General features: G+C 42.2%; 1 protein-coding gene across 3 annotated transcripts in view; it reads right to left on the reverse strand.

Annotated features, from left to right (window-relative positions):
- LARS2 (leucyl-tRNA synthetase 2, mitochondrial) overlaps positions 1-23,348 on the reverse strand; it is a 146,911-nt gene that overhangs the window by 107,300 nt on the left and 16,263 nt on the right. For all 3 annotated transcript variants that reach the window (XM_025272822.3, XM_006077499.4, XM_044934148.2), the window contains exons 4-5: positions 10,767-10,858; positions 4,970-5,030 (exon numbers count right to left, since the gene is read on the reverse strand). In XM_025272822.3, the coding sequence (XP_025128607.3) occupies positions 4,970-5,030; positions 10,767-10,858 (153 nt within the window). The remainder of the gene's footprint in view (positions 1-4,969; positions 5,031-10,766; positions 10,859-23,348) is intronic.

Genomic DNA, 23,348 nt, shown 5'->3' on the forward strand with positions numbered 1-23,348 from the left:
CTTGCATTCTCAAGAAATTTTCTGAACATACGTGGTCTGTGAAATGAGATAAGATAGCAAAATCGGAAGAAAAGAAATGTATCTGGCCAAGAGGCTTGAGAAAGAGAATGGGAACTGAACGAGATGAGGAAAACTGAGAATTAATCTAAAAATACAAGAGCAGAATTATTATTGGCATTAGAAACCACACAAAGCAGCCCTGATTCAATAGGAACTGAATCAGTGATGTGGAAAGCAAACAGGAGACGTTCTCCCAAAAGGTAGAGGAGAACAAAGGGACCAAAATCATGAGAGAGGTGGTGAAAACAATGGCAGACAGTGAACAGAGCACACACTGAGCCGGTGTTCTTGAGAAAAGAGTCTAGAAAACTGCCAGAAGGAAAGACTCATCCCGCAGATCAAAAGTGGGCACTAAGCAACAGGCAATTAAAAGTGAAAGGATGGAAGATACACTCTGAGGAAAGTTTTAAAAAATTGTTTCTGGCAAAGGCAGGGACAAAAGGAGTCCAACAGCACCAAAATGAGAGCAGAGAGATCACTATGTTACAGAGACGACCTGGGCTGGCCTCAGATTTCTCTATCAGCAGACGACGGGCAGATGGTAGTGGCTCCATAAATCGACATGTGATAAAATTGCACAGAATTCCTCCTCCTCCTCATACATACATACATAGGTACACACACTGTGCGTACATATAAAAACTGGTGACGTCTGAATAAGACTTGTACTCTAGTTAATAGCATTATGCCAATGTTAATTTCTTGGTTTTGATATTACACTGTAGTTGTTTAAAGTGGTATCATTGGGAAAAGCCGGTGTAGGGTTCATAGGATCTCTCTATACTGTCTTGGCAACTTCCTGTGAGTCTATAATTTTTAAGACAGTAGATCAAGGATCAAGGTCTACTAAAGAAATTTGAAAGAAAAAAGAATGATATATACCCCAATAAGTTGCTGCTCATAGGTGAAAGCAATGAAAAGTCATTCTCTGTTATGAAAATAGTATGCAATATCAGAAGACTCAAAGCAAGAGCGAAAACATCTAAACATTTTTTTCACAGATCCAGATTTTGCAAATGGGCAATCATGCTCTGTAAGGTCTACTGATGAGCACTGAAGCTAGCCAAGGATCATTCAATTTCAGTAATTGTTATGGATATGATTTTAAAACGAAAAGCAAAGATCTATGTTTCTATGTTAAGAAGTGACGTGATAAGAAAAATTACAACAAGAAGAAATTAGGCCCCAAATCTCAGAATATGCCCCCAAAAGCCTCTGGAAAACAGATTCAGAAAATGGAAAGTGTATCTACCAGCTAATCTCCTTACCTTACATGGGAAGCAAAAACATACATACTGTTCTATTTTTTATGTTGATACTGCTAAACACATTCTTTAAAAAAAAAAAAAAGACACTTAAAGGTATCGTTTAGAAGAATAAAGAATTGATATACTAGTTATAAAAATAAATACAAATAGCTTACACTTCGCTGTTAAAGACTCTAGATTAGCCAAAAGATGGTTTCTCTCATACGCTTTGTCCATCTTTTAATTTTTTAAATGAACTGTATACATATGTGGTGCATCAAAAGAATTCAACAACTAAAGGATAAAAATGCTTTTAAATGGGCGGAATACATCACGGAAGCAAAAACACAAGATAGGAGGAATGGCACTGTCAAAATCAGACCATAAGGAAAAACCTGTTACAAGACAGTAAAGCCAATTATAAAGCAACTGTAACTAAAAATAGTTTAGTAATGACATAGTGATCAATGGATCAAAGGAACAGAAACAGAACCTAGTGTATAATAATAGTGTAAAAGATCATGACTATAATAAAGGTAGTCTTTCAAATCAATGAGGAAAAGACTGTTTGAAAATAAAAGAAACAACTGCTTATTCAGAAAAAGTAGGAATTCCTCAGCTCAATTCCACTTAAGTGCAAAAATTAAAAATTAATTGAGATATACATGTATTTATCTGTCTGAAAGGTCTTTCCTAGAAAATACTCGTGTGCTAACAATAATCCCGTGTGTGCTACGTCGCCTCAGCCTAGTTCGACTCTTCGCGACACTATGGACTGCAGCCCGCCAGGCTCCTCTGCCCATGGGATTCTCCAGGCAAGGACACTGCAGTGTGTTGCCATGCCCTCCTCCAGGGGATCTTCCCGACCCAGGGATTGAACCCATGCCTCTTAAGTCTCCAGCATCGCCAGGAGGTTCTTTACCACTAGCACCACCTGGGAAGCATGCGAGGCAAATGATAAATTGAGGGAAAATATTTGTAACAAAATGAAAATTACAAAGAGAAGGACAAACACCATCTGCCTGTACGGACAAAAGACATGGTTAGATCATTCCCACACATATCCCCCAAATTCAAACATTCATTAAAAGCATGAAAAAAACTCATTATCACTAGTAATAAAGGAAGTACAGATGAAAATAACTAATAACTTGGGAAGGTAAAAATGTATGACCTTTATGGAGAATAATTTGGCAACAGCAAAGTAACATAAGCAAATTATACCTTTAACTATCTTTAAATTCAAGTACCATAAGCTTTAAACTTGTTCATGGATTTTTGAGGATTCATACTAAGGAAACAAAACATGTGCACTAGGGAATCTGCTCCAAGTGTTGGGGGTGAACACACCAGTCATAAATCAGCCAGGGGACGTGCCCAGCCCCGCCGCTTGGCTGACCGGCAGTAAAATGCCGTCAGCAGAAGTGTCCACGCTTTAGAGCTTTCTAGAGATCTCAAGGGAGAATTATGGGTGCCTGGCCCATGGGAATTGTTCAGTAACTATTAGACAGCGATAGCAGGAGTGGTGATATTCATCTACAACTCTGCACTTCCAGGCTCAAAATCCCTTATCTGAAATGCTTGTGGTCAAACTGTGCTTCAAAACTAAGAACTTTCTGGATATTAAGAGACAACAGTATATTTACCTAACTAGGTCTGGGAGAGCACCTGGTAATCAATCACAGTACTATTCCTAGAGTAAAACATACATGAATATTCATTTTAAGTGAGATAAACACTAGTTTAGGTCAGGTTTTGCAGTCAAATGAATTATGAAAAAACGTTCCACTTTTAGAGCTTTCTGGACTTCAGATTTTTACAAGAGGGATTGAGAACTTGTACTTACAACAGACAAACATTAGAATCTATCTAAATGCATGACAATCCACCTGCCAATGCAAGAGACGTAGGTTCAATCCCTGGGTCGGGAAGGTACTCTTGGAGTAGAAAATGGCAATTCGCTTGAATATTCTTGCCTGGGAAATCCCATGGACAGAGGAGCCTGGAGGGCTAGTCTATGGGGGTTGCAAGGGATCAGACATGACTGAGCACACACGCAAGGGGTAGGTTACATAAATTATGATATATTCATACAATGGAAAACTATATAGCTATAAAAAGTCACTTTTCCCAAAGACTATTTAATAAACTGGAAAAATGTTCATGAACAGCAGGTTAAATTAAAAAAGCAAAATAAAAAACATGATTTATGAATTCTATTTTGCAAAAGTAAATTACATAGATATTTATAATTCCAGAATAAAAGACTACGAGGAGCCATACAATGATGTTGAATTAATCACACTGACTTATGTTCTTATTTATACTTTTCTGTGTTTTCTAATCTTCTAGGATAATCTGGAAAACAACCCGTTAGTTTTTGAACCATTTGTGGTTGCTGTTCCTGTGTAGGACTGGCCTAGTTCTCATCCTAGAGGGTTAACAAGCCCATCTCTGCCCTCAAGGAATCTACCAACGCATCTCTGGAGAGCTCAGGGCATTACTCAATTCTCTCCACAGTAGAAACGTTTCATTCTCTACCAGCACTTCCCCACTGGCTCCTCAGGACAACTTGAGTCAGGCGCCAGGACTTTTTCACACCTCCACCAAACAAAACCCTGGTGACCTTGCAAGTTAGTGATAAAAATGGCATCAGTGCTGCAATAAGAACTTAATTCAGCCCTTGAACTCATCTAAAGAAGCTGAAAGAAAAAGACAAAAGCAGGGACTGTTTAAATGTGTTTGATTTTCACTCTTTTTCACTGTACTCATCAAACTGCAATCTTTAAAAAATCATGGGGGAGGAGAAGACAATCATATTTCAGTTTTTCCCAGGTGCTTCTCATGAGTAAAAGGGATGTGAACTTGAACTTGACAGACCCAGCAATGAAAAGCATTGTGAAGTAAATGGGACATTAAAAGTGATCACAGCATTGGTTCATGGAGAGGACAAGCAGGAGTCCACCTGACCTAACAGACCACGCATCAGTGTCTAACTGGAAGTCCTTGGTCACTGCTTTTTTTTTAAATTCTTTTACATCTTTTTTAAAAATTAATTAATTAATTTTAATTGGAGGCTAATTACTAGCCAGTGCTTTGAAGGGTTCAGCCACATTTAGCCTGGGTGTTCCTAACACCAGAGTGGTCTTCACAGAACTCTTCCCAGGTCTGGAATTCTCCAGGGGTTTAATACACAGTTTGAAAGCATTTTATACCAAAAGGCTATTTATCATGAACCTCAATTCCAAGTGGGACAAAAGAGATAAATGATCCATCGACCTACATCTAATCACCTAAAGGGACCACATGGGTGGATATTTAATCACTTACATAGATTTCAATAGTCTTTTTAAACTATTGCTGACAATAGGAGCAATCCTTGTGCAGAGCTCTTTCCACATATGTAAATCACAGCCAACTGGGAAGTTAAATAAGTTAACTCTCTTAGCTCAATCCCTGAGAAAATTACTTGTCTGCAGACAAATTATCCACTGGGGATGCTTCTTCATCTGTGGCGCGCTAATCCTCCCTGCCTGCTTTCTGCCACCCTCCTTTCCCTCCTCTCGACAAGAAGAGAAGGAAGAGAAAGTAAATGAGCACAGTCCCCTGTCCACTCAGGATTGCGGTTAAAATAAAGACCTTCTGGGAGAGAGGTGACTTACCCTGTCCCAGCTGAAACACAGGCCCAGTTGATCAAGCTGTTTCCTCATGTGTCTAATATTGCTGTGAAACAAAGGGAAGAGGATTTGGATTTTAGAAACAGGAAAAGCCACTCCGAGATTATGAAAAGGAGACTGGAAAAGTCTAGATGTTTCAAAGGGCTTTAAGTGTTGTTTTGCTCTGGCCAAAAAGAAAAAAAGTTAATCATTAAGAACCAACAAAAATATCTGCTTAGTATAAGATAGCTGTTCTTTGGATGCTTGCAAAATCTACTAAAAACCATGACAGTCTTTGCTCCTGGGGACTGGCCTTTTCCTTGGGCATTCAGAAGGGCAACCCTTTCGATATGTGCACTTCTGGCACATCCATATGCCTGGATCCTGCACAAATTTAGGCCAAGCATTTACAAATTTAAAAGCACCTGAAAAAAAAAAATCTTAACATGAAAATTTCAGAAATCCAGGAGAAATCACACAGGCCTTTGTCAATCAAAACCTGAAAACTGAAACTCCAAAAGAGGAGAGAAGTATATAAACCAATTTTAGCATGAAATAAGAAGACAGGAAATATTCTTTTTTAATTAAAAACATTGTAACCTTTTTTATTGAAGTATAATTTACAACACTGTATTAGTTTTAGGTATATAGGAAAGTGATTCAGTCATACATACATATTTTCCAGATTATTTTCCATAATACGTTATTACAAGGCATTAAGTATAGTTCCCTGGGCTATACAATAGGTCCCTGTTGCTTATCTATTTTATATACAGTAATAAATATGTTAATCCTAAACCCCTAATTTATTCCCCCCTGCCTTCCACCATAAAGGTATTCCCTGTAGCTCAAACGGTAAAGAATATGCCTACAATGCAGGAGACCTAGGTTCTGTCTCTGGGTTGGGAAGATCCTCTGGAGAAGGGAATGGCAATCCACTCCAGTATTCTTGCCTGGAGAATCCCATAGACAGAGGAGCCTGGAGGGCTACAGTCCATGGGGTCCCAGAGAAGGTCGCAGAGAAGAGAAGGACACAACTGAATGACTAACACTACCACTACTAAACCACAAGTTTGTTTTCTATGTCTGTTTTTTAAACAAGTTCATTTGTATCATTTTTTAAGATTCCACACATAAGTGATCTCTTGATATTTGTCTTTCTCTGTCTAACTTCTGTAAATATGATATTCTTCAGGTCCTCTTTTTTTTTTGTAGGACTGATTCATTTCTACTGTGTACCCTTTGAGCACAAGCAGACTGAAAATATGAAGAACCATGAAGAAGTTCCGTAGGTGATCCTGATAAGCTAACATCAGTTCCGTTCAGTAGCGCAGTCGTGCCCGACTCTCTGCGACCCCATGGACTGCTGCAGCATGCCGGGCCTCCCTGCCCATCACCAGCTCCCGGAGCTCACTCAAACTCACGTTCACTGAGTCGGTGATGCCATCCAACCATCTCATCCTCTGTCCTCCCCTTCTCCTCCCGCCCTCAATCTTTCCCAGCATCAGGGTCTTCTCCAATGAGTCAGTTCTTCGCATCAGGTGGCCAAAGTATTGGAGTTTCAGCTTCAACATCAGTCCTTCCGATGGATATTCAGGACTGATTTCCTTTAGGATGGACTTGTTGGATCTCCTTGCAGTCCAAGGGACTCTCAAGAGTCTTCTCCAACACCACAGTTCAAAAGCATCAATTCTTCAGTGCTCAGCTTTCTTTACAGTCCAACTCTCACATCCATACATGACCACTAGAAAAACCATAGCCTTGACTAGATGGACCTTTGTTGGCAAAGTAATGTCTCTGCTTTTGAATATGCTGTCTAGGTTGGTCATAACTTTCCTCCCAAGGAGCAAGCATCTTTTAATTTTATGGCTGCAATCACCATCTGCAGTGATTTTGGAGCCCCCAAAATGAAAGTCTATCACTGTTTCCGCTGTTTCCCCATCTATTTGCCATGAAGTGATAGGACTGGATGCCGTGATCTTAGTTTTCTGAATGTTGAGTTTTAAGCCATTTTTTTTCACTCTCCTCTTTCACTTTCATCAACAGGCTCTTTAATTCTTCACTTTCTGCCATAAGGGTGGTGTCATCTGCATATCTGAGGTTATTGATATTTCTCCCGGCAATCTTCATTCCAGCTTGTGCTTCCTCCAGCCCAGCATTTCTCAGGATATATTCTGCATATAGTTAAATAAGCAGGGTGACAATATACAGCCTTGACGTACTCCTTTTCCTATTTGGAACCAGTTTGTTGTTCCATGTCCAGTTCTAACTGTTGCTTCCTGACCTGCATACAGATTTCTCAAGAGGCAGGTCAGATGGTCTGGTATTCCCATCTCTTTCAGAATTTTCCACAGTTTATTGTGATCCACACAGTCAAAGGCTTTGGCATAGTCAATAAAGCAGAAATAGATGTTTTTCTGGAACTCTCTTGCTTTTTCCATGATCCAGCAGATGTTGGCAATTTGATCTCTGGCTCCTGTGCCTTTTCTAAAACCAGCTTGAACATCTGGAAAGTCACGGTTCACGTACTGCTGAAGCCTGGCTTGGAGAATTTTGAGCATTACTTTACTAGCGTGTGAGATGAGTGCAGTTGTGCAGCAGTTTGAACATTCTTTAGCACTGCCTTTCTTTGGGATTGGAATGAAAACTGACCTTTTCCAGTCCTGTGGCCACTGCTGAGTTTTCCAAATTTGCTGGCATATTGAGTGCAGCACTTTCACAGCATCATCTTTTAGGATTTGAAATAGCTCAACTGGAATTCCATCATCTCCACTAGCTTTGTTCATAGTGATGTTTCCTAAGGCCCACTTGACTTCACATTCCAGGATTTCTGACTATAGGTGAGTGATCACACCATCGTGATTATCTGGGTCATGAAGATCTTTTTTGTACAGTTCTTCTGTGTATTCTTCCCACCTCTTCTTAATATCTTCTGCTTCTGTTAGGTCCATACCATTTCTGTCCTTTATTGAACCCATCTTTGCATGAAATGTTCCCTTGGCATCTCTAATTTTCTTGAAGAGACCTCTAGACTTTCCCATTCTATTATTTTCCTCTATTTCTTTGCACTGATCACTGAGGAAGGCTTTCTTATCTCTCCTTGCTATTCTTTGGAACTCTGCATTCAGTGCTTATATCTTTCCTTTTCTCTTTTGCTTTTCATGTCTCTTCTTTTTACAGCTCAGACAGCCATTTTGCTTTTTTGCATTTCTTTTTCTTGGGGATGGTCTTGATTCCTGTCTCCTGTACAATGTCACGAACCTCAGTCCATAGTTCTCCAGGCACTCTATCAGATCTAGTCCCTTAAATCTATTTCTCACTTCCACTGTATAATCATAAGGGATTTGATTCAGGTCATACTTGAATGGTCTAGTGGTTTTCCCTACTTTCTTCAATTTAAGTCTGAATTTGGCAATAAGGAGTTCATGATCTGAGCCACAGTCAGCTCTTGGTCTTCCTTTTGCTGACTGTATAGAGCTTCTCCATCTTTGGCTGCAAAGAAAATAATCAATCTGATTTCGGTATTGGCCATCTGGTGATGTCCATGTGTAGAGTCTTCTCTTGTGTTGTTAGAAGAGGGTGTTTGCTATGACCAGTGCGTTCTCTTGGCAAAACTCTATTAGCCTTTGCCCTGCTTCATTCTGTACTCCAAGGCCAAATTTGCCTGTTACTCCAGGTATTTCTTGACTTCCTACTTTTGCATTCCAGTTGCCTATAATGAAAAGGACATCTTTTTGGGGTGTTAGTTCTAAAAGGTCTTGTAGGTCTTCATAGAACCGTTCAACTTCAGCTTCTTCAGCATTACTGGTTGGGGCGTAGACTTGGATTACTGTGATATTGAATGGTTTGCCTTGGAAACAAACAGAGATCATTCTGCCATTTTTGAGATTGCATCCAAGTACTGCATTTTGGACTCTTTTGTTGACTATGATGGCTACTCCATTTCTTTAAAGGGATTCTTGCCCACAATAGTAGATATAATGGCCATCTGAGTTAAATTCACCTATGCCAGTCCATTTTAGTCCGCTGATTCCTAAAATGTAGACGTTCACTCTTGCCATCTCCTGTTTGAGCATTTCCAATTTGCCTTGATTCAAGGACCTAACATTCCAGGTTCCTATGCAATAATGCTCTTTACAGCATCGGACCTTGCTTCTATCACCAGTCACATCCACAACTGGGTGTTGTTTTTGCTTTGTTATAGCAGTTGACTAAGACAGTGCTTAATCATTATCCTCCTTTACAGATAAATAAGCTGAGGGGAAGGAAATGGCAACCCACTCCAGTGTTCTTGCCTGGAGAATCCCAGGGACGGGGGAGCCTGGTGGGCTGCCATCTATGGGGTCGCACAGAGTCGGACACGACTGAAGCGACTTAGCAGCAGCAGCAGCAGCAGCAGCAAGCTGAGGGGCAGAGAGATTAAGTAATCTGCTCAAAGTGAATGGCTAGGAAAAAAGAAAGGCAGGATTTGTACCTGTGTGGCCTGATTCAGGGGCCATCTTCTTTACTGCTAAACTCTTGTGGAGAAGCTGGCAAACTTTTTCTGTAAAGGGCCAGATGGTAAATGTTTCCGGCTCCATATGAGCCATACGGTATCTGTCACAACTACTCAATTCTGCCACTGTATCATGAAAACAGACATGAACAATATATAAACAAATGGGTGTGGCTTGAGTTCTAATAAAACTTTATTTATAAAATCTTTTGTGCAAGTCACTCAGTCATGTCCAACTCTGCGACCCCATGGACTATACAACCCATGCAGTTCTCCAGGCCAGAATACTGGACTGTGTAGCCTTTCCCTTCCCAGGGGATCTTCCCAAACCAGGAATTGAACTGGGGTCTCCTGCATTACAGGCGGATTCTTTACCCACTGAGCCATCAGGGAAGCCCCATTAGGCAGGGCCAAATTTGGCCCATAGAATTTGCCAATTACTGTCCTGGGTGATATCAAATTTATACCATATTTGACCCTTTTTATTTGAATCATCATTTCCTCCTTTTTTCATCACTCCTATTACTCCAGAATTAGCCATAATTGGAAAAGTGGAAACCAGGAATGAGGAAGAAAAAAGAGAAGTGGATGGTGCAGAAGATGCTTCTTTTGGGTAAGATAAAGCAAGGGAAGGTGAAGGACAATGGGGATAGGCCTTGAACTGCCCTCTACACCTCTGAGGGGTAGGGTAAGGAAGGGCTTTATCAAAGGAGCCCAGAACATTGTGCTGGGTTCTAGTACAAGTTCCTCAAGGCTTTATCAGGAGGAAGAGGGATGAGCACTGCCTGAGCACATGGCAGCCTGAGGCCACAGCGGGGACTCAGACTATGTCCTCCTTGGAGAAAGTCACGCCTAGAATAAAGTGGCCATATATTTCCTTGTTCCTCTTGCTTCAGAATGGTGAAGCCAAAAAAATTAAAAGAATTTGCAGAGAAAATTATAATGTGGCATTTGGATATGGCTCAAACTATGGTCAAGAAGATGAAGAACACTGTAGAAGTTTAACAACTGTCATCCTTTCTTCCTCCTTTTTCCTTCCAAATGCAAATACTCAAAGGAAGAATAACTGTCAATAACAAAGCATCAAAATGAACACATGAATGAATAGCCAAACACTTTGTGTTGTTTCTTAGATAAGAATACAGTGTGAGAAAAAGCAAACACCAATATAGACAATCCTTTTTTATTGCTTGGCAGACTGCAGTGTTTTGTTTCCTTTGCTTTCTATTTCTCATGCACAGGTTTAAAAAAAAAAAGTTGTTTAAGGGTAATGTATACAAGTGCTTCAATATGCCTGTAAACACATACCTTTGCGTCCAGCTTTCTGGATGTAGATTCCTCTCAATCGCGGCATTTTCGGCAGGCAATCCAAATGCATCCCAGCCCATAGGGTTGATAACCTAGCACCCAGAAAAGAAACATCAGTCAGGGTAGATTGCTAAAGTCTTTCTCAGTATTTTCTGCTGGGCAGTGAGCAGGCATTCTCTCCTAACATGTCTCATCCATTCCTGGATGATTTCAAGCTATGCTGTTGAAAGCCAGCTGACTACCTAAGACGTGAGCACAGAAGGGAATTTAGAAAGTTATACACCAAGGTGCCAGTAGCAATTATCTCTGAGTAGGTGTTTTCGTGACTATTTTTTACTTTCTTTTTCTTCTTCTTGTCTGTATTGTCTGTAAAGAACCCAAATGGTTTTTCTGAAATTAGAAAGTTTCTCTCAATTTCAAAGTAGGTATATATAAAAATGTATACAGGCATTCCAAATGCTCACCTTATGTTAGATTTTCCAGTTAAGGAGCTGTGCTGTCCCATAGGGTAGCCACTAGCCACATACGGTTATATAAACTTAAATTAAAATGTAGTAAAATTTAAAATTCAGTCCCTCCATCACATTAGCCACCTTTGAAGTGTACAATAAGCCACTCTGAATCACTGCCTGTAAGATATATCCATTTTCCAAAGAACCTCAGATCTTTGGAAAGGTCTGGGGCTCCTCGGACCTTAGAGCTTGAAGAAGCTCTTGAGATGCACCCTCCATCTCCGTTTCCTCATTTGACAGCCCGGGCCACTGGGGCCCAGAAAGAGGAAGCAGCCTCGCCAGGTGACACTAGGGGCAGGCGCTTCAAGCCAGGACAGGCGTTCATTTCTGCAAATGGATGACCGGTCACAGCCCAGCTGGCAGCCTCAAGAGCAAGCTCTCTCAAGCTACCTTCCGCGCTGTGAATGGGAACAACGGCTTGAGACACAAGCTGTGGCATCAAGGGGCAGCCTCAGAAGACCTGCTTTGAGCACTCAGTCCCCTACCCTTCTCTGATGCCAATTTCAGCCACAACACCACAGACACAACTTGTCCCAGAGCCAGATTTCCAAAACTCGCCTATAGGGGAGGATGGGCTGAGGAGGCTCTGGTATTTCTAGAAACAGCCCTTAATGGCTGGCCTTCTTACTTTCTCTCAAGCTCCTGGTCTGCCCACTGCCACAAGCTGGGTTTATGTGTTTGCAATCATGCAGGAACCTGAGCTTCTGCTCACACACAGCTCCCAGAAGAGTGACGGACACTCTGTTCATATCCTGTTCCTATCCTGATGGGACATTTTCCACTAAGGAAACAGTTCTCATTTTCTTTTATTGTATTTATTTATTTATGGCTGTGCTGGGTCTCCGTTGCGCTCAGGCTTTTCTCCAGTTGCGGCGAGCGGCAGGGGAGGAGCTGCTCTTTGTGGCAGCGCCTGGGCTTCTCATTGCAGTGGCCTCTCCTGTTGTGCAGCACAGGTTCTAGGGTGCGGGCTTCAGTAGGCGCAGCTCCCTGGCTCTAGAGCACAGACTCAATAGGTGTGGTGCGTGGGCTTAGTTCTCCTCGGCACGTGGGACCTTCCCAACCCAGGGACTGAACCATGTCTTCTGCATCGGCAGGTGGATTCTTTACCACTGAGTCACCAGGGAAGCCCTCATTTTCTAAGTAACGTTTTCCCCTGATTATAGAAATAATGTGTATTCACTGTGAAAAACCTTAATACATAGAGAAAAATATTCAGAAGAAAATAAACACCCTTAATTCTACCATATAACCATATATAACTGTTATTTGGTAAATTTATATCTAATTTTTAAAAATTGAGATCATATTATTTCCATGTGTGTTTTTTATCTCCTTTAAAAAAAAAATCAGTGCTGTGATGAACATTGGGGTACATGTGTCTCTTTCAATTCTGGTTTCCTCCGTGTGTATGCCCAGCAGTGGGATTGCTGGGTCGTATGGCAGTTCTATTTCCAGTTTTTTAAGGAATCTCCACACTGTTCTCCATAGTGGCTGTACTAGTTTGCATTCCCACCAGCAGTGTAAGAGGGTTCCCTTTTCTCCACACCCTCTCCAGCATTTATTGATTGTAGACTTTTGGATCGCAGCCATTCTGACTGGTGTGAAATGGTACCTTATTGTGGTTTTGATTTGCATTTCTCTGATAATGAATGATGTTGAGCATCTTTTCATGTGTTTGTTAGCCATCTGTATGTCTTCTTTGGAGAAATGTCTCTTTAGTCGCAGCACTGTTTATAATAGCCAGGACATGGAAGCAACCTAGATGTCCATCACCAGATGAATGGATAAGAAAGCTGTGGTACATATACATAATGGAGTATTACTCAGTCATTAACAAGAACACATGTGAATCAGTTCTAATGAGGTGGATGAAACTGGAGCCTATTATACAGAGTAAAGTAAGCCAGAAAGAAAAACACCAATACAGTATACTAACACATATATATGGAATTTAGAAAGATGGTAACGATAACCCTGTATGCGAGACAGCAAAAGAGACACAGATGTATAGAACACTCTTTTGGACTCTGTGGGAGAGGGAGAGGGTGGGATGATTTGGGAGAATGGCATTGAAATATGTATAATTTCATAAATGAAACGAATCACCAGTGCAGGTTTGATGCACAATACTGGATGCCTGGGGCTGGTGCACTGGGATGACCCAGAGGGATGGTATGGGGAGGGAGGTGGGAGGGGGGTTCAGGATGGGGAACACGTGTATACCCGTGGCAGATTCATGATGATGTATGGCAAAACCAATACAATATTGTAAAGTAATTAGACTCCAATTAAAATAAATCAATTTATATTTAAAAAAATAAGTTAAAAAAATTTTTTAAAAATTCACTGTGTACCTAGGGTTTTCTTCCATTTTTCTGTCTTATTCAAGAACTTTCTGAGATGCAAATGAGTATCACCCATGGCCATCTCTGCTCCAGGTCCATAAGCACCCACAATTCAAAGCATCCCAAACTGGATTCATACTCGAATCCCAATCACCAGACCCGTTCTCTCCTAGTCCCTCTTATCAGGTGGCAGTAAAGACAACAGGCATGGCTCTCCCAGTAGCAGATGCCACTTGCCTTAAAGTCATTCTTCCATTCTGTGATTATTAAATATTTTAAAACTAGTTTTTTGTTCTGATGGAACAATTCCATCTCAAGAACAAAGACCATGCATCTAAATTCAGAGCCGCTCTAACTCCTTTGGCTGATGGTGGTGGTTTACTTGCTAAGTTGTGTTCAACTCTGCAACCCTCTGTAGCCCTCCTGGCTCCTCTGTCCACGGCATTTCCCAGGCAAGAATACTGGAGTGGGTTGTCATTCCCTTCTTCACCCAGGGATCGAACCAGAGTTCTCTGCATTGGTAGGCAGATTCCTTACCACTGAGCCACCAGGGAAGCCCCACACCTTTGGTTAGTGAGTGGGAAATGTCAACAAAGGCCTGCTGCTCAGGAGGCTGTGGTTTTGGGGGAAGGATCCTAAACCCAAACCTGCCATTTACTGGCAGTGGGCCCTGAGGCATACCACTTGTGCTGAGTCTCAACTATCAGCTGTGACTGAAAGCAGCCCCCTGAACTGTTGAGAATCACATGCTAAGGTGTGTGTGGCACACCCGGCACAGTGCAGGCACCCAGGAAATGGCAGGGCTGGCTGCAAGTGGCAGCTGCTATCATCGGCTTGACCTTCAGCGCCTCAAAAGCTCACACATCGCCGGTTCCCGTGTCAGGACCTCAGCTCTGCAGTTTGCTGCCGCTCCAGGAGGGGCTGGTCCACCACATACTCTGCTGTGCTTCCCAGCCCGGGAGGCTGCAAAGAGTGGATGCCCTGGACTTTCATCCTCAGATGACACGATTCCCAGGGACTTCACAGTGGTTCGGACTCTGCGATCTTACTGCCAAGGGTCTCGACCCTATCTGAACCCTGCCAAGGGTTCAATCCCTGGTCAGGGAACTAAGATCCCACAAGTGTGTGGCATGGAAAAAAAAAAACTCAAGAGATGACATGACTACCTCAGTCCTTGCATCCACTCTCCTGAGGTCAGTCGGAATAGGCTCCTCTTCTTTTCCTTAATTGATGCTTCTCAAGTTACGAGCACTGCTGCTGCTAAGTCGCTTCAGTCTTGTCCGACTCTGGGTCACCCCATAGATGGCAGCCCACCAGGCTCCCCCATCCCTGGGATTTTCCAGGCAAGAACACTGGAGTGGGTTGCCATTTCCTTCTCCACTGCGTGAAAGTGAAAAGTGAAAGTGAAGTCGCTCAGTCGTGTCCGACTCGTAGCGACCCCATGGACTGCAGCCTACCAGGCTCCTCCATCCATGGGATTTTCCAGGCAAGAGTACTGGAGTGGGGTGCCATTGCCTTCTCCGAGTTATGAGCACAATACAGGCTTATTTTAACAAGGGAAAGGACACAGCACATGATACATACAGGCAAAGCTGATCATCTTCCTGCTCCACCCCACCCTACTCTCAACCAGCCTTTATGTCCTTCCCCGCCTTTCTCCTCACTAAACACAGACACACAAGCATATGCACACATATAGGAGCTGGCTGGTTTATTTTTATGGAAATAGAACCTACTATATACTATTTTATAACCTGTTTTTTTTTTAATTTAACATGCCATGGACATCTGCAAAAAATATATAAGTATATACATGTGTGTGTATACATGTCTTTTTAAAAAAATTTTAACATTCCCTAGGAATAGCTAATTCTATGTAGTTTTAGGAAGTTATCAAAATATAACCCAATCCAGTGGATCTTTCAGACCTGAGGTCTCTTTTCCTCTTGCTAAACGTGGCCAACCGAGAGTGCTTCATCTTTACAAAGAGCCCCCCAACCCCCACCCCGTCTTCTAAGAATATGCTCCTCCTCCAACTTCATATCATCCTGCTGTGGACAGTCACAAAACCCACCCCTCTGGCCATGGAGGAAGCAGCTGGTGGAGCTGTCTGAGAAATACAGCTGGGTGTGTGGACACACACAGAGACGGGAGCTGGACAGAGACGAGGGGTGCTGATCTGCTCAAGGACCTGGGCCCAATTCCCAGTGGGCCCCATTCCTACTACATCTCCTCTGGTTCCGTGAGTTACACCAGGATCTGTCAAAACACACAAAACCTCCTTGTTTGGTTAAACTGGTGTCAGCTGGGTTACAGTCCCTGGGAGCCAAGAATTCTGACTAAGACACACACCTTGTAGCATACAGCTTTCTCTGGAGTGTCGTTTAACCCACAGATGGAAAACGTCTCCTGCACAGATTTTTCTCTCTTTTTAATTTCCAAGAGTTAAATAATAATAATAATGGAAACCCCACTTTGGGGATTTGTGTTTGATTACTAGAAAGTTCTGCAACGCTTCCATGGACAATGCCAGAACGCAGCTTCCAGAAGTGCTTTAATTCTCCTGGGGCTGGAGGCACTGCTACCTCGCTGGCAGAATAATGTAACTGTTGTGTAACCACGCTCCACAAGAAAGGGGAAAACTTAGTTATCACTTGGTTTCTTCGTAGGGACTGCCAAAATGGCAGCAGTTCAATGTTTCTGCCCATTAACATGCTGCCAGGTTACCATCCATATTTTTAAACAAAGTCAATACAGAGACAGTCAAAAAATCAGTCTGGATTTACATAATATACTTACTCATTTCTATTTTTGTTTTCAGATGAAATGAACATGAAAAGATATATTCTTAGCTCACATGTTACCCCAGCTGTCTATGAAAATAAAAATTTGAAAAATCTTAAAGCTTCTTAATTATTTCATAGTCTTACCAAAAAGTAACAATAAACAAACGTCTGCCCTGGAATACAGACTGTGGGGAGTCAGTATAGTCCTTTCCACCACGGCTGGACACCAGAAGCCGTGTCGCTGTGAGCCAAGCCTGCAGGAGACAGGAAAGGGTCCCGCCCATTCTACACCATGGATTCCCCAGACACCCAGTGACAAAGGGCAGAACTCACTCTTGTGCCGTAAGATGATTCTCTATTGTCCAGAGGGAACAAAGTAAAGGCCTGCAACAAGATTTTGAAATGCCAAAGACTGTCCCACTTCCCCAGGCAGCAGATTCTATTTGCTGGTCCAATTGTTGTTTGGTCTTTGCGACCCCGTGAACTGCAGCACGCCAGGCTTCCCTGTTCTTCACTATCTCCCAGAGTTTGCTCAAATTCATGTCCATTGAGTGGATGATGCCATCCAACCATTGCATCCTCTGTCGCTCCCTTCTCCTCCTGCCCTCAATCTTTCCCAGCATCAGGGTCAAACTGTTACAGTTCATTTATTAAAAAGACACCATGTCAGTGCTGCCTGTGCCCACCTTGTTCACCTCTTGGTCTCTTCTATATCGTCCAGATGAAACACCCCCATTCTGGATATATAATGCCCACTTTCTTGTCTGTGGTTTCTCTATGGGCAAAACCATCCAAAACATTCACTGGAGGAATTCTAAACTTTCCTTTGGGGTTGTAAAATCCCTATTTTTTTCTATCACCATAACCTGGTTTACTCCTTGGTTTAGTTCCACAAGTAACTAAATCTATAGCTCACATATGCCAATTAGACAATTTAACCTAAAAAACAAACAACAACCACCCCCCTAACATCTGGATTTCTATTTTAGCGCCATCTGAGTCCTCTCAATCCCCCAGGTGTTAACCTCTTCTTGGATGAGTGCTTTCAGCAGAAAGGGGATCGAAAAGTCCCGGCAGCTGTAACTTGAAAATGCATAAAATAAAAGCCATCACTTCCAGCTGTTCTTCTAACAAATGCTCTAACTATTTCAAATTGAGTGAGAAGCCAAGGGGGACAGGGGAAACAACACAGAAATTCGATGAGTGGTACACTGACCCCACTTCTAGACTGAAGAAACAAAGGGAAGAAGCAGAGATAACTGAACCCGAAGGCTGAGATCAGTTGCAGAAGCTTTTGAAATAGACAGGTCTGGCCAAACAGAGCTGGATTAATGGAGATGCTAAAGAGCGCAGAGAGAAAGAAATTCCCTGGCTGCTTCTTTCCTCTTACCCTACAATCTCGCCAAATTCTTCTTGTCCAAAACTATTGTCAGCTGACACCAGCGCTTGGAAAACATGGCCTGCAGAGTTCTGGTTCTGCCCTTCTACCATACAAAGCAAATCAGGAGACGGATTTGATGGCAAACTGGTCAGAGACCAGCACAGGAGCACTAGCAGGACTGCAGAATTCACAGGGACTCGAGATATAAAAGGGGAGTTGGGGCCAGCTACTGATGAAGGGCAAACACAGGGATAAAGTCCTGGCAAGTTAGACCAGTGCTGGCTGGGAAGCGAGACCTGGAAGCTGGGGTGAGGCCAGCCTCTGGTGAGGACCCAGTCACGTGACAATGGCTCACCCGACAGGAACCTCCTGCCTCCAGTTGGGCAGAGCCGTGGGCAACTCAGGGTGGCAGCTACAGGTGACAATGTACAGACGAGGCTCTGGAGGGACATACCCTAGAAAATGACAGGGCTCAGTGTCCAGAAGGGCCTGGGAGGGAGTGAGTAATCAAGGGGGACTACAGCCTTACCTATGCTACATTTCTCCTTTTTAAAGGGGAGAATATGAGTTGACTCATTGGAAAAGACCCTGATGCTGGAAAAGATCGAGGGCAGGAGGAAAAGGGGACGACAGAGGATGAGATGGTTGGATGGCATCGCCAATTCAGTGGACATGAATCTGAGCAAACTCCGGGAGATAGTGGAGGACACAGGAGCCTGGTGTGCTATAGTCCACGGGGTCGCAAAGAGTTGGACATGACTTAGTGACTGAACAACAACAACAACATATAGAATTTTATGTACAATTTTCAAATACTTTTCTTAAGTAGGAAGAAACGAACAGGCAAAAGTACAGCTCTTCCTCCAACACAGGAAGGAAGATCAAGCAGAGTTAAGACAACTTTGGAAGTAGAAGGGAAGGAAGTGGGGCAGCCCGTTGCCCTCCCAAAGACAGAAAAGTACCAATTCCCCAGGAATGACCAGCCTTCTCTCCCTTTCATCACAAAACAAAACTTTAAATTTGAAACCAATTCAGCTTCTAATTGAAAGCAACCATGGTTACTGCTTCTCACAAAAACTGCTATTTTCAGAGTGCTGTGGTTTTTCTGGAGGAGATGCAACGCTTCATTTCCAAGAAATGAGAAATGCAATATTTAATTTTGTTTAGCAAGTTTAATAATCCACCATTATTACAGGCTGGGGATCAAAAATCAAGCAATTGCTTCAGAGTAACAGAATTCAGCTGACAGTGCCGAGGCCCCAGACAGAAGACCTCCTCTGGGAACACGGAGGCAGATAAATCAGTCAGTTTTCCAATCAAGACACTAGACCTGCAATTCATTTGCCCTTTCAAATTACATCTGAGAGGATAAGCTCTGGAAATCCACTCTCTACTTTCAGATGCGACAGAGATTAGAAAATTTGAAAACAGAATGCCACGCGATGCACTCCCTGGGCTCTTCATAAACACTTACTGACTGACTGGCCAACTGAGAACCGATGAAATGTATGTCAAGGTTCACATGCCAAGAAGCTCCTCTCCTTTCCTGATATCTGTGGGTCATTGCATTACGATCACGTGGCTGCCAGGCACACAGCCTCCTCCTCCACAGTGAACAGCAGAAAGGCCCAAGCAGAAAACGACTTGTGCAGTACCCTGTGATGTTTTGCCGGAGACAAATTAGTCCAAGTTCTGCTTTGTGAGAGGGACTTGATGTTTTAATTGCCCTGCTTCTGGCCCAAAAGGTGCTGAGGAGACCAGCTGAGGTGGGAGGTGGGTAATTTTATTTTCTAACCATCTGTGCATATAACATATGAAAACACAACAAATCACCATATGGTGCTAAGCTTCAATATGTCATCAGACATTGTATGAGTTTAAGAAGAAACGGACTGGGGCTTCCCTGGAGGCTCAGTGGTAGAGAACCTGCCTGCCAATGCAGGAGACACGGGTTAGATCCCCGATTCAGGAAGATCCCACGTGCAACTAAGCCCATGTGCCACAACTTCTGAGCCCGAGCTCTACAGTCTGCAAACCGCACCTACTGAGCCCATGTGCTGCAATGACTGAAGCCCGTGTGCCTAGAGTTTGTGTTTTGCAACAAGAGAAGTCATTGCAATAAGAAGCCCACACACCGCAACCAGAGAGCAGCCTGCGTAGCAACAAAGACCCAGCACAGCCAAAAATTAAAAAATAAACTTAAAAAAAGATTTAAAAAAAAGAAGAAAATGACTGGAAGTGTGGTCTTTTCTAATTCCCGAAAGAGAATAATTTATCTCTGGCTTCAAGTGGCCCCTACTTAAACATCCAAATCTCAGAACTACCTTATTACTGCTATTATTAATTAGGTTACACTGGCAAATTACATTGTGGTTTTTAAAGAGTTTTCTCACTGATCATTTCACATGAACCTTGCAACATATCTGAGGTGGACGGTAGGCAAGTCATTGCCACTGACTAAAGCCACAGATTCCTGACCCACTCACCACGCCCCAAAGCCACCACTCACCACTCCCTTCTACTTGTCAAGTCCACATGTAATCTACTTGTGTGTCCAAGGTCTGGCCAGCTATTTTGACTGTAGCTTTCTCCCAAGAAGGCTGTGTGATCGTGGCCTCAGGTACATTTCCATGGACTACAAATGAGAAGGGGGCCCCCAATAATCTGCTTACACTCTTGTCTCATTTCTCTCCTCTACACAACTTATTTGCTGCTATAGGAGGAAACCAATGTAAAAGCAACCTTGGACTTCCCAAATCATCATTCTTGTCCATTCTCAAACTCAAACTACAACCTGTGGTCTGGCTAGGGTCACAAAATGCAAGGACAGACCACAGACTAGGGAAAGATATTTGCACTGTATTTAACTAACAAAAAATATAATAATCCAGACTATATAAAGAACTCCTACAATGTGGCAGCCTGGATGGGAGGGGTGTTTGGGGCAGAACGGGTACATGTATATGTATGGCTGAATCCCTTTGCTGTTCACCTGATACTATTACAACATTGTTTGTTAATCGGCCATACCCCAATACAAAATAAAAAGTTAAAAAAAAAAAAAAGAACTCCCACAGTATGAACAATAAGAAAAACATGAAAAAGACAAACAACCCCAGTGAAACTTGGCAAAAAATGTGAGCAAGCCAATCAGAGAAGAGACTTAAATAGATACTAAACATGAGAAAATATCTCAGCTTCACTGGGACAGTACTCAGGAAGATGCAAATTAAAAACACAATTAGATGTCATTTCCTATGTATCAAATTAGCAAGGATTAGTCTAACATTAATAAGTGTTATCAAGGAGGTAGGGCAGTAAGAAATGCCATTCACTGCTGGCAGAAGTATAAACTGGCACCAAAATTTTGGAAAGCAATTTGGCAAGATGCATTTATGCTGAGGTTATACACACTCTGTGACCCAGTGATGCCACCTCTCCCACAAGCCAACAGCGAGGTGCAAGGATGTTCACTGGAACAGAAATCTGTAACAACCTAAAAGTCTACTAATGTGAAAATGGGTAATTAAATGTGTCATAATTACACAGTACTTATAATAGATGGGCTTCCCTGGTGGCTCAGAGGTTAAAGCATCTCCCTCCAATGCAGGAGACCCAGGTTTGATCCCTGAGTCAGGAAGATCCCCTGGAGAAGGAAATGGTAACCCACTCCAGTATTCTTGCCTGGAGAATCCCATGGACAGAGAAGCCTGGTAGGCTACAGTCCATGGGATAGCAAAGAGTCAGACACGACTGAGCGACTTCACTTTCACTTTCACAGATAGACTAAATCTTGAAACAAAATAGTGAAAAACATGCAGAATATTAAGAGCTTTTACATAAAATTTAAAACACAAATACTACCCACAAGTGTGGGTGTATCCATAAACAATCTATAGAAATACAGCATAAAAACATAAAGGCAAAAATAATACAGTATTTTTTTAACTGAAGGATTGGAATCTGATTTTAGAGAGGCACAACTGTGTCTGTAACATTAAAAGAAAAAGCTGAGGGAGCAAGATTAAACACTAGTATCTATTACATCAGGATGGCAGGTTTGAGTATTTATGACAATGTGCTTTGGATGTCTGTGTTGGAAATGTGTACAATTTCTTACAGCATCATATTTAAACTTCAGGACAGAGACTGCCTAGGGAAAGTGGATAGAGAAATAAAAGGGAAGGTAGTCTAGGACAGAACATGAGGTAAGGTAGACAAAACTCTCGTAAAACACAAAATAAAACGGACAAGAGGCGGGTGGTGCAGGAGGCTCAAGAGGAAGGAGATATGTGTGCACATTCAGTTGTCTCACGCTGTCATACAGCAGAAGCTAACACAACACTGTAAAGCAATTACACTCCAATGTAAAAGATAAACTTAAAATTTTAATAAATAAAATGGGCACACACACAAAAAGGAAACTCAGAAGATCTGATAGCCCTGTATCCATTAAAGAAATAGAAATGTACTTTTAAAACTTCCCGCAAAGAAAACTCTAGGTCAAGATACCATCACTGGTGAATGCTATTCAACAATAAAGTAAAGAAATAACACCAATAACACACAGTACTTGCAGAAAATGGGAAGAAGGGAACAATTCCTAGCTTGTTTTATGAGGCCAGCATAACCCTGATATTAAATACAAAGACACTACAAGAAAAAAAAAATTACAGGGCAGTGGCCTTCAGGCACACAGGGATATTAACAAATGAATTCAACAATACAGACACAAAAGTACATCATGACCAAATCAACTTTATCCTAGAACACAAGGTTGGTTTGATATTAGAAACCCATCAATTTAATACATCACAACAGATTAAAGGAGAAAAACCATGTATCATCTCAATAGATACAGAAAAGGCGTAGTACAAAAATGCATATCCATTCATGAGAAAAATTCTCAGCAAACTAGGAATATAGGGACAACCTCGTTTCACTGTACTCTGCTTTACTGCACTTCACAGATACTGTCTTTTTACAAATTGAAGGCTTCTGGCAATCCTGCGTTGAGCAAGTCAATTGGCACCACTTCCCAACAGTATTATTTTTTAATTAAGGTATGTAGATTTTTTAAAAGACATAATGTTATTGCACACAACACACCACAGTGTGATGTAAAAATTACTTTTATATGCACTGGGACCAGAAAATTCACATGATTCGCTTTATTGCAACATCTGCTTTATCGCAGTGCTCTGGGACTAAACCCACACTATCACCAAGGTCTGCCTGTACAAGAGAACTTTCCAACGGATAAGAGGATGCAAAGAGGGAGCAGAGCAGGAAAACCCTGTGGAGTAAACTGGGAGGAAGAAACCAAGATGCAGGAGAAAAACCTGCAGAGTGGGATCTCGTGCCAAGGGCACAGTCTTTCAAGGAGTGGGGGGATACGGTCCATCATATGACATGCCACTGAGGTGAGAAAGGATGAGGAAAGAGACACATCCAGGGAGATCACTGGTGGCCTTGAAGACTGCAGGCTTGGTGCAGAGGTCAACCCACTTCTTACTTCCCATCTGCTGTTCTTAGCATGCCTCGAATGACTCCCATAC

This window comes from Bubalus bubalis, chromosome 21 (genome assembly GCF_019923935.1).
Source record: "Bubalus bubalis isolate 160015118507 breed Murrah chromosome 21, NDDB_SH_1, whole genome shotgun sequence".
Taxonomy (NCBI): domain Eukaryota; kingdom Metazoa; phylum Chordata; class Mammalia; order Artiodactyla; family Bovidae; genus Bubalus; species Bubalus bubalis.